Source organism: Lissotriton vulgaris, chromosome 2_1 (assembly GCF_964263255.1).
Source record: "Lissotriton vulgaris chromosome 2_1, aLisVul1.2, whole genome shotgun sequence".
Taxonomy (NCBI): Eukaryota; Metazoa; Chordata; class Amphibia; order Caudata; family Salamandridae; genus Lissotriton; species Lissotriton vulgaris.
This window is the reverse complement of record NC_141687.1, coordinates 460,106,919-460,117,784: the sequence shown is the minus strand read 5'-3', so window position 1 is coordinate 460,117,784 and position 10,866 is coordinate 460,106,919. Positions and strand designations below refer to the sequence as shown.

The 10,866-nt window shown below is 45.2% G+C and overlaps 1 protein-coding gene across 2 annotated transcripts in view; it reads right to left on the bottom strand.

The window, feature by feature from the left end:
- Positions 1–5,188: 5,188 nt before the first annotated feature.
- ASNSD1 (asparagine synthetase domain containing 1) overlaps positions 5,189–10,866 on the bottom strand; it is a 49,646-nt gene continuing 43,968 nt past the window's right edge. For both annotated transcript variants that reach the window (XM_086955358.1, XM_086955359.1), the window contains one exon: positions 5,189–5,570. In XM_086955358.1, the coding sequence (XP_086811484.1) occupies positions 5,315–5,570 (256 nt within the window). In that variant the 3' untranslated portion in view covers positions 5,189–5,314. The remainder of the gene's footprint in view (positions 5,571–10,866) is intronic.

Here is a 10,866-nt window from a genome sequence, read left to right as displayed (position 1 = left end):
GATTGCACTTAAGTGGGCATGACGGTTTGATCAGTTGCCTTGGGTCTGCCAAACAGTCATACGCACTTAGCATGTTCTTCACTCAGCTGTATTGCACAGCCTGGGTGGGGAACATGCACAGGCTCCAACTCCCTTTCTGAGTGCTGAACCATGGCACTCAGAACAATCACGATGCTGCTGTCATGCTGGTGACAGCAGCATCAGGATTGGCTAGGAGTCTGGGAGCTGGTGTGCTTCCAGTTCACAGAAGGAGAGGCCAGAGGAAAAGACGGGCGAGAGACTGCGGCTACCCGGCAAGTGATCTTTGCTTTTTTTAACCTCACCTCACCATTTGTGCCCGGAAGCAGCCGCCACTGCGTCTATTAACCAATCAATACTTATTTTCGTAATGGATTTAATTGTCCTTATTATCTGTTCTAATTGTCTGTCAAAGAGGAACAGGGTGTTTGAATCTAGCATTGTAATAAATTTCTTGCACCAATGGACGTGCTTTGTTCCAATCACTGTCTGATCATCGCCTCTGTACATCAGTTTCCTAAGCATGGCTAGCCTTCCCCACAACCACTTTCCTCTTGCTTTTCAGGGCCTAATAAAGCCCAGAGACCAGGCTTTTATCCCTTCTATTGAATAATGGTACTGTCTAACAACTGAGCATATTGTCTGAGGGCTCTTCCAAATGACTATCGTCTCGCAAAGAGTAATAAAATAATTCCCTGGATACAAATCCCGGGGTGTGTTGCAACCCCCCAATCCACTATTGTGTCAAGAACATAACTAGAGATAGTAGTCTATAGGGCTGCAAACACCAAAATTCCAGGTGTCTAGAGAATGGGTAGTGCCCCAATTCCTGTTTAATCTTGGATTCACAGACATACTCTCCCCAAAGTACCCCCCACAGGATATTTGTCAGATAAACTCACCCTTCATCATGAGTATCTGTAGAGGTGTCCCTCCCATCGAGCCCATCAGCAACCGCTTTTCCCAACTATCCGAATCATAGCACCATTTTATAGCATGTAGATGTGTTGCAAGACAATCAATTTTTAGATCTGCCAGCTCAAGCAGTTCTGTCTTTGACATTGGTTAGAACACGATGTACGTATTGGTGAACACATGCATAAAGGACTGCTACCTTAACAGTCAGGTCCGAAGGGAAGGGCATTTCATTTGTTAAGTCCTTCAAGATTTTAAGTCTGAGCCCACTCTTCAAACCTTACCCGTTCAGGAGGTACTGCTTTGATATCTGTTCTAAAGGTGAAGAATCAGTTGTAGAAGTATCCATCAGAAGTGCAACTTGCTTACCTTCGTTAACGCTGTTATAGTAGGTTGGCACAAAGCTCAGAGGCAATGTGTAAAGTATTTATGCAGCACTTCAAACATTAAAAGTGAATATACCACACAAGAAAATACCACAACAATTTAGAAAAATATGATAAATCCAGTAGAACCAGAGATATGCAGTTTTAGAGTCATAGGTTCATTCAGGATACGATAGAGCGCGGGCCGGATACAGGGGTCAAGTCTGTCCCACTGAAAGGGTCACCTTCAAAAGTCCAGTACGAAAAGCTCTGTTTGTGGTGGAGGGGGGCGCGAGGACCAGGGAGCGGATCAAGGTTGGTCATCCATGTAGTGCATATAGCAGGCCGAGGATTGTGGACGGTCGTTGCTGTAGTGCAAAGGGCCTGTTGGGCGTGGTGGAAGGTCATTGCTGGAAATTTGAGTGAGTGGTCAGAGCGCGTGGTCGATACTGGAGCACGAAGGGCAGACCTCGCGTTGATTGGCTTCGGTGGTGATCGCTGTGCGGAGAGTCCGATTCACTGGAATTTTGTGTTTGCAGGCGGCAAGATCTTGGCGCGAACTGGCTCATGCGCGATCGTGAAGTGTAAAAAAGTTTAGGATTTCTCCTTTCCTTTGCGGAGGAACTCCACTGATGCCACAACAAGGGTCCAGGTTCTGAGGGGCAACTCTTGGCATTTTGGGACTCACTCCAGCAGGAGTCAGGCATGTCCAGTTGCAGGTCCATGCAGCAGGTCAGCTGGGCAGATGCAGGGAGCTCTGGAGCTTCTTATGTCTCTTTAGTTCATAACAGGCGATCAGTCAGCTGACCCTTGGAGTCACTTCAGCCTGGGATGAAGGATACAGGCCCAATCTTTCTTCTCAACAAGAAGGGATGGAGAGTAGCAGGGCAGCAGTCCTTCTGGCAGAAGAGCGTCACAACAGGCTTTCTCTGTAGTATCCACAGGCCCGAGGTGTACTGAAGAGATGAGTCTCAGGGTCCAATATTTATACAAGTGCCAGCTTTGAGGCAGAAGGTTCTGGAGGTTTCCACCTCCAAGGGTGTTTGGAAGTTCCTGCCCTTGACCCAGCTTCTCTGGGGACATAAAATACTAGTGTTAAAACCTTTTGTGAGTGTGTTAGGCAGAATCATTGTGATGTGCAAGTGTAGTAGAAGACAGCTCCTCCCCATCATCAAGCCAGAGATGGCCCATCCTGCCAACAGCGATTTCCCCTTTGTCTCACTGTCTGGGAGCAATACACAAAGACCAACTGCCAGCTACACCTCAGTGTGCGATACAAACTGAAGGCACTTATTGGCTGAGACAACAAAATGCCAACTTCGTAAAAGAGGAATTTTCAGAATTTTTACTTAAAATCCGACTTTACCATTACAGAGGGTTTTAAATTACACTTCTTTAGACATCAAGCTTGACATTCCTACTCGCTTCCAATTGAAGGTTAGCACTTATTAAATGTAATGAGGTAACCTAATGTTATCCTATGGAAGAGATAGCAGTGAAAACATAATTTAAGAATGTATTCACTACAAAGACATGTAAAGGTTAAAAGTACATGTCCCACATTTTCAATACACTGCACTCTGGCCTATGAGATATTTAGGGTCTACCCTAGGGGTGACTTATGTATTAAAAGTGAAAGATAAGTACTGGCAAATGGTTTATTCTGCCAGGTCGAAATAGCAGAGTAAGACTGCACACAAAGGCTGCACTGGCAGGACTGACATGTTTGCAAGGGCACTTAAGTGTGTGGCCTAATCAGTGTTGTAGGCCCACTAGCAGCATTTAATTTACAGACCATGGTTATATGCAGTACCACTTACTAGGGACTTACAAGTAAATTAAATGTGTCAATTGGGTATAAGACAATTCTATCATGTTTACAGCAGAGAGCACACGCACTTTAGCAGTTATGTTATTTTAGATATTCTTATAGTGCGAATGGCTGCCCCAGAAACGGGGCGTCCCAGCGGAATCGGCCGGGAGGTAGAGAGAAGGGAGCTAGATGGTGAAAAAGAACCACGTTTTGATCAATTTTCTGAAAGACCTGTGTACTCCAGGCGGCAAGAGGGGAAGAGTTCCACAAGATCGGGTACAAGCCCTGAAGAAGCGTCCCCCCACTCTACGCCTATGCACTCGGGTGGTGCGGGCCAGATGTTGGTTAGCAGAGCATAGGGCGCGAGAGGGGACATATGTAGTACACAGACCCTGGAGAATTTGGGGGCCCTGACCATGAGAATCTTATGTGTGGTGCAGAGTTTTTAACGTAACTTTCTGTTCGATTGGTAGCCAGTGCAAATGACGAAGAAGGTTGGAAGTATGGCAGTGCTTAGGTAGCCAAAAAGAGTAAGTGCCCGTTGAAGTCGTTTGGTCACAGTTTTATTTGCACCTTTTAACAGTCCATTGCAGTAACCTTACCGCGACTGCACTACAGATTGGACAATTGATTGCCGAATTTGGGCATAAAAAACCCCAAAATGGGTTTGAGGCCATGGAGAAGACCAAAGCATATCCTGGCCACTTTTTTAGCATGTAGCTCAAATGAAAGAACCCCCAGTTGTAAGTAAACAGAGTCCTAAAAGTCAAGAAAAACGGGTTCAGAAACAGGAGGGTGAAGATAAAACGTTTGGGGAAAACCCTGCAGGAAGGGCCAAACCCAACAGGTAGAAATTCCAAAATGTACTGCCTTGGATTGGTTTGTAACTTGAGAAGGGATGTCGCAATACTCTATTTAGACCATTTGAATCCCTTCTGGAGCTATTTTATTTAAATATAATGTGTTCAACAAGGACCCCCTGATACGGAATGATAATTCCTTAGGACAGGGAATAAAACAGTGTGTATATCATAACAACAAAATCACAAGCAAGAGGAAGGGTGACTTTATCAAGGAATCACTGATACAGTTCAATATAAAAACTCAAGTTCATTTAATAAATGTTCATAGTAAAAACAAAATATATCAATGTCAACATTACATAGCAATCAATAAAATACACAAAAAGTGACTAATTACACAATAACATAAAATAATCATATATTAAAAAAGACCAAAAAGTGGCAATCCATGTGTTTCCGACGCGCGTTTCAAGGACGCCTTCTTCAGGAGCCACAAATTCTGTTTATTAACTACGTGAGATGATTCCATGCAGTACATAATTTCTAAATTCAGGACGATGCCATTCTCTATAGTGAATATAACTTCATGAATTTGAGAAGACTTATACTGTTCGATGTAAGTTGATATACCGAGTTGTGTTCTTATCTTGAAAAGCCCAACGAAACGTAGAAATAGATAAGGATATGCCTCGTCAAATTAGGGCCAATGTCGTTATAACAATGTAAAGTGCTCTATTTTCAAATATTCTATTGGACGTCGATTTCAGCCAAAATAGTTCAATTTTCAGATATTCTATTCAACGTCAGCAGGCACACCGAATTCTCTTCTATGTGGTGATATAGTATTTCCGTGTCGGTTCCACTGGTATATGTGGGTCGCATTCAACAATTATCGAAAGGTATTACCGATAGGCCGATGTGGGAAACTCTCCGCAATACGGAAAGCACGTTATAAAGATGTCCGATACTTTGACTTTCGCGTGTTACTCAAAGATAACGAGTTTCGATAAGATTATAATGAAGTCTGCGTAGGAGGCCGCTTGCGTCCTGCGATCGTTGAGGTTCGTATCTCAACGGGCGCAGGACGCAAGCGGCTATCATTTGCAGCGCCTGGTGCCTCCTCCTTTATTTTATCTTTAACCTCAGCTTAAAATAGAATAGAAGTGAATAGAAGAAAAGAAGGTATAGAGCCCACCAACAGATAAGTGCAAAGGAGTTGTATGCTTAATAAAACAAAGTCTAAATTAATATTAAGGCATGAATCAAAAGGCAGATTTTAGCAATTAAAAAAAAACTTTATTTTTTCTGTCACATTTGGTGGTTTTGAATAAAAATCTGTAGAAATCTTTGCTGGTCCGGTAATTACAGGAGTACTGGGCAGCAGGTAAATAATGTTATCTTCAATCCATTGATAGGCTTTGGAGTCTAGCACACTGGTCTGATGCCTTTTCTTTGTGATTTTCCATTTTTGCAATTCTGGATCCAAACTGCATAGCCCTTTTTGGCAGTATGCAAGAGTCTTTGAGTCCCAGTTCCTTAGCTGCCAAGCGCAAGATTAACTTTTCACCAATGCCACGTGGTAATGTCAAGTCTGCTTTATCCCATATGGGCAGAGAGTTTAAAAAGGAGACAACGTCTTCGTCAAGAAAAGGAAATCTGTATAAGAAATATCAGGAAAAAATATGTTTTTATATGTACTTACTTATACAAGGAGAAAATATTGTTAGTTATTTTGGTTTAGTAAAGCAAGCAGAGCAAAGAAAGTACATATATTACAAATCATATTAAAACGATAACAAACAAGCATTGGAAATGCAATAGGTCTCGCACCATTAGTTAGTGCTTTTAGAATTGTTTATGGGTTTATTTTGTAAATGTTTAGCATTTTTGTTTCCTGTAGCCAATGCTAAAGTACTACAAATAAAAAAAGCCATAAACATTTCTAAAAGCTCTAACTGAAATGGTCTGAGAACTATTGCACTGTGTGAGGGTGAGTGAGGGTGAGTGAGTGTGGGTGAGTGAGTGAGTGAGGGTGAGTGAGTGAGTGAGGGTGAGTGAGTGAGTGAGTGAGGGTGAGTGAGTGAGTGAGTGAGTGAGGGTGAGTGAGTGAGTGAGGGTGAGTGAGTGAGGGTGAGTGAGGGTGAGTGAGTGAGGGTGAGTGAGTGAGGGTGAGTGAGTGAGGGTGAGTGAGTGAGGGTGAGTGAGTGAGGGTGAGTGAGTGAGGGTGAGTGAGTGAGGGTGAGTGAGTGAGGGTGAGTGAGTGAGGGTGAGTGAGTGAGGGTGAGTGAGTGAGGGTGAGTGAGTGAGGGTGAGTGAGTGAGGGTGAGTGAGTGAGGGTGAGTGAGTGAGGGTGAGTGAGTGAGGGTGAGTGAGGGTGAGTGAGGGTGGTTGAGGGTGAGGGGTTGAGGGTGAGGGGTTGAGGGTGAGGGTGAGGGTGAGGGTGAGGGGTTGAGGGTGAGGGTGAGGGGTTGAGGGTGAGTGAGGGTGAGTGAGGGTGAGGTGTTGAGGGTTGAATAACAAACCAAAAAACATACTTCATAAATCAGAATCAGTGTATATTAATCAAAACAATGCACAATGAATGATATATCAATATTTAATAACGGAAGTCCAAAGTATTCAGTATTCCATGATTGTGTTAAAGAGGTGTTTCCATTTACAGACTTGACGGAGAGTAGGTCATCTAGTTCACCTCCTCAAGCTATTTTTTTAACACAACTTCAATAACTTGCCATTGTATACCATTTTTAGTGTGAAGGTACTCCATAGAATGATCAACTACAGGGGCCTTGGTGGTCCCACTTCCGATTGTGCTTACTCCTATTTTGTTTAATGAGCATGTTAACTTTTTGCGATATTTGTTTATAGCAGAAAAAGGCCTAAGGGAAGGCCATCTTTGAAGCCACATGTGTGGTAGCCCTGATAATTAAGTAAAGTGTTATAGTCTGTTGGATTCATAAATAAGGTGGTTAACAGGTTATCAATAAACTTAACAGCAAGATCTATGTAAATAAGTGTGTTACTATCCCAGGAGCAAGTACAGGAATTTAAATTAAATCCTAGCTTCCACCCACTCCTGCTGACGTCTGATGTGCTGTGTGTGCGCGCTGCAGCGAATCTATGCTTGCGTCCACAAGGCCATCCAGCTATTAATCACTACTGTTCCATATTGAGTAATTCGGTTGAAGTGTAGCTGTAACGTCGCAAGTCTGAATATCGCAGTCTGTCCTGACAGCCACTCAGAGTGACCAAAACGGAACTCAGCTGTTACCCAGCCTCCCGAGCCTGAAGGAAGCGACGTGCTGTGTGCGGTGTGATACTGCCAGACCCCAAATCTCAGCTGGTGGCTGTGGGGTTGGAATCAGGGGCATTTCTTCTTCAATCGTGCAGGAGGAGGTGGGCTGGAAGTGAACGCCCAGTGAGGGCTTGGCTCGCATGGCGGGGGGGGGGGGGGATGGGGGCTGCTGAAAGGCTTTCACTAATTGTAAGTGAAATACGGAACAGGGGAGGTGGCAGCAGTGTTGGAGCACAATACAGCTGCAGTCACCAATGGTCGGAGGGGGAGGTAGGTGCACTCTGTTAAGGAGTTGAAATAGCAATGTACTGCGACGCGACATGGCAGGCAGGGGAGGGGGCGGAGCGGGGGTGTGGGAGGAGTGCGGGAACAGACGGCGAGGGGAGGGGAGAGGGGAGAGTGGTGAGAGGGGAGGAGAGAGTCAGGCCTGGAGAGAGTGAGGAGTGGGGTGAGAGAGGAAAGCACAAAAACTCGTCCTAAAAGTATGTTGGATTAAACCATCCTTTAAGAATTCAGCAGTTTATCAGGTCACATGGTAATTATTTGGAATATACGCTACTCTGCGGCTGCCCAATGGCCACGTCACTCACCTGCAATGTGTTGATGCAGCAGGGCCAATTAAGAGAGGGGAGGTGTGCGGGGAGAGAGAGTGGGGAGGGGGCAGAGAGGAGCGGGAAGAGCTGCTCTCGGCAGGCTGGGGAACAGATGGTAATGCCCTAGCATGTTGTGAAACATGCCACTTTGTACTTGATTAAAGGAACATCTAGACCGTAGTACTGCAGGTCATGAATAAAACCTGCGATTCTGCATACTGTGTAAGCAAGCACAAATGCTCAGGATGGGGCTAAAGAAGCTGTACAATCCGACAAGGATCTTCCAGACACACATTCCTGCCTGTGCCTAGTCTGATACGCACCTAGGAAACGTCTGTAACTGCAGCTGAACGAGAGGGATATGTACGGGGGTCAAAATATCAAAGCACAAAACAAATCTGCATTTGTAGGGCAGAAATGTCAGTTAAACTTCTGCAGGATATAAAGCAACGGAGGTGTGCGGGGAGAGAGAGTGGGGAGGGGGCGGAGCGGGAAGAGCTGCTCTCGGCAGGCTGGGGAACGGCTGGGGAACAGATGGGGGCTAAAGAAGCTGTACTGTCTGACATATGGCTCAAGGATCCTCCAGACACACATTCCTGCCTGTGCCTAGTCTGATACGCACCTAGGAAAGATGTGTGGTAACGAGGCATCGTTCATGCACATACTGTGTGAAAACCTTAAAGACCTCTCACTTGGAATGTTTAAAAAGTGCAGCAAGTCTTGGCTCCGAAAAGCAAGTAAACGCGGTGCTTACAAAAACTAAACTGTGACGGTACTCGGCGTGGCGTGTCTCGTAAAAATAGAAAAGTGCACAAGATCGCAATCCTGGTGATTAAAAAAAGTGCATACATGCTCTCGCTCAGGTCAATTACCAACAATAAGTAACACAAAGACGCTGACAAACATCTTATGACCGATTGTCGCGTCAGTGTAAGTCAATCTTACCTCCCGCTTCCGAGAAGGTGCACGGGAATACGATGTGCGTAGTGTTGTGGTAAGAACGCATTTCCGAAATGTACCCAATAAGAGGTGCATGAAATCGATGAAGCAAAGGTTTAAATAAAACAAGACGGAGGGGAGAGGAGAAATGCGACACGGCGCGAGGGGAGGGGGGAGGAGAAATGCGACATGGCGGGAAGGGGAGGGGGCGGAGCGGGTAAAACACGACGGACGTGCACGCGCTTTTAAGCTCAATGCGCATGCGCATTGAGCTTAAAAGTCACGGGCACTGCAAGGAATCGCCACGATTCCTTGCAGTGTGGATAAAGAGTGGATAAGTCGCAATACTCTCGCCTTGCTCGATGCGCATGCGCATCGACAGGCGAGACCTAAAACTCTACCATAAATTTACTCTGCACCTTAATACTGAAGAAATTTAGAAAATCCTCAAAAGAGCAAGTGATGTGTGTCCTTCCTCCACAAATGATCCATGGCCCCCCCTTATTCAAATTTACACTATCAGAAGCAGTCCTCTATTACTCTGCTCATTCAAGCCCTTCTTTTTCCTTGATGTTCTGTTAGGCCTTGTTTTTTGTTTACATGCCATGCCATAAAATTTGCCATTTTTAGGTTTCGCCTGCACATCACTTGCACTGTGCTTGTGAAGTCTATTATTCTCAATATAAAAAAAAGGGGCTTGCATCCACCCCCTCTCTTTACTGAATTTTCATTTGTTCATGTGCTTGCCAAGTTTCATTCATTCCTATAGGCTGTAGCACATTTCCCTGAATTTGCCAATGCTTGTTTCATCTAGCCATCAACTTTCAGTAGGTTAAAACAAGGTTGTGAGATTGTTTCAGCTCTCAATAAGATAATTTTCAAAGCTCTCTGTCTGACCTGCAAGAATTTGACTAAAGATAATAGGCAAAAAGTTCTATACTGACACACAAAGCTTTGAACATGAGAAGCACATGATACCAAGTTTAAATGGCGTTTTTACTTATTAAATGGAAGACATATTGCTTGCTTCATAAATGCATCCTCTTCCTACAGTTCACAAGGTAGGGGCAACTCCACATCGATCATCTCTCCAGCTGGACGATATGGTAAATCTTGTGCCAGAAAGAGCCCAACAACGACCTTGTGCGTCAGATCAACATGAAACCTGAAATGAGCGGGGCGAATTCGTTAAAGGCAGTCAGTTGCACCTGTGGGCAAGATGTTGTTTGTGTTATTTCATTGCCTAACACAGTTAGGGCCTTACTTATTGCTACCGTAGAACTGTGTGGAATATTAGTTCCACTTTGTTTAGAAAAAAAAAGGTGATATCATCACAGAGTTTGGCTGCTGGGATACTTTTCTCCTGGGGCCCCAGGGACTCCTTCCCCCAGGACCAGAGGTGGGTGCCCTGGTGCCCCTATCTGCTGCACCCACAAACCACTAGTTGTAGGCCGTGGTGGGTTGGGTGGTGAGGGGGGAGAGAGAAGGGAGCCTCATAGCCCCCACAGACCCAACTGGCTCCCTGCCTCCAGCATTTCAAACACTCTGAAGGAGAGCAGTTTTTGCTGCCTCTTCTGGTCAGAAGCAATTTGTGTTTCCCCGTCGGCAGGAATGCGGACAGGGAACAAAAGCATTTTAAAATCTCCCGCCAGGTGGAAGCAAATATGCCTTCCCTGCTCGTGCTCCTGCAGACAGGGAATGCATGTTTGCTCCCACTCGGCGAGAGATTTAAAAATGCTCCCACCATGCTGGAGCAAACATGTTTCTCTGCCTGCACTAATGGGGGCAGGGAAACTACTGTGTCCAGGGGTGGGTTCCCTGGGGCAGTTTTTGAGCAGGCCCCGGTGGTTGGGGTCCGAAAGGCATTTACTGGCTCTGGGAGGAGGGGGCCGCTCCCTCCCCTTTAAAGTATTGTCTGGCCCCAGGGGAATTGGGTCACTGAGGCCAAGCATTATCGCATTATTAAAACTTGCAGAACGGTATAATCAGGCAAGTAATATGGAGTGAAGTTCATTCTTGTAATGAGATTTTAAAATCTTAAGAAGATAAATAATTGCCTACCGAGGCACTCTAGTGCCCCACCTAGCAAACATATTTAAGGAGGCAGTGGACAGAGGTTTGTTTC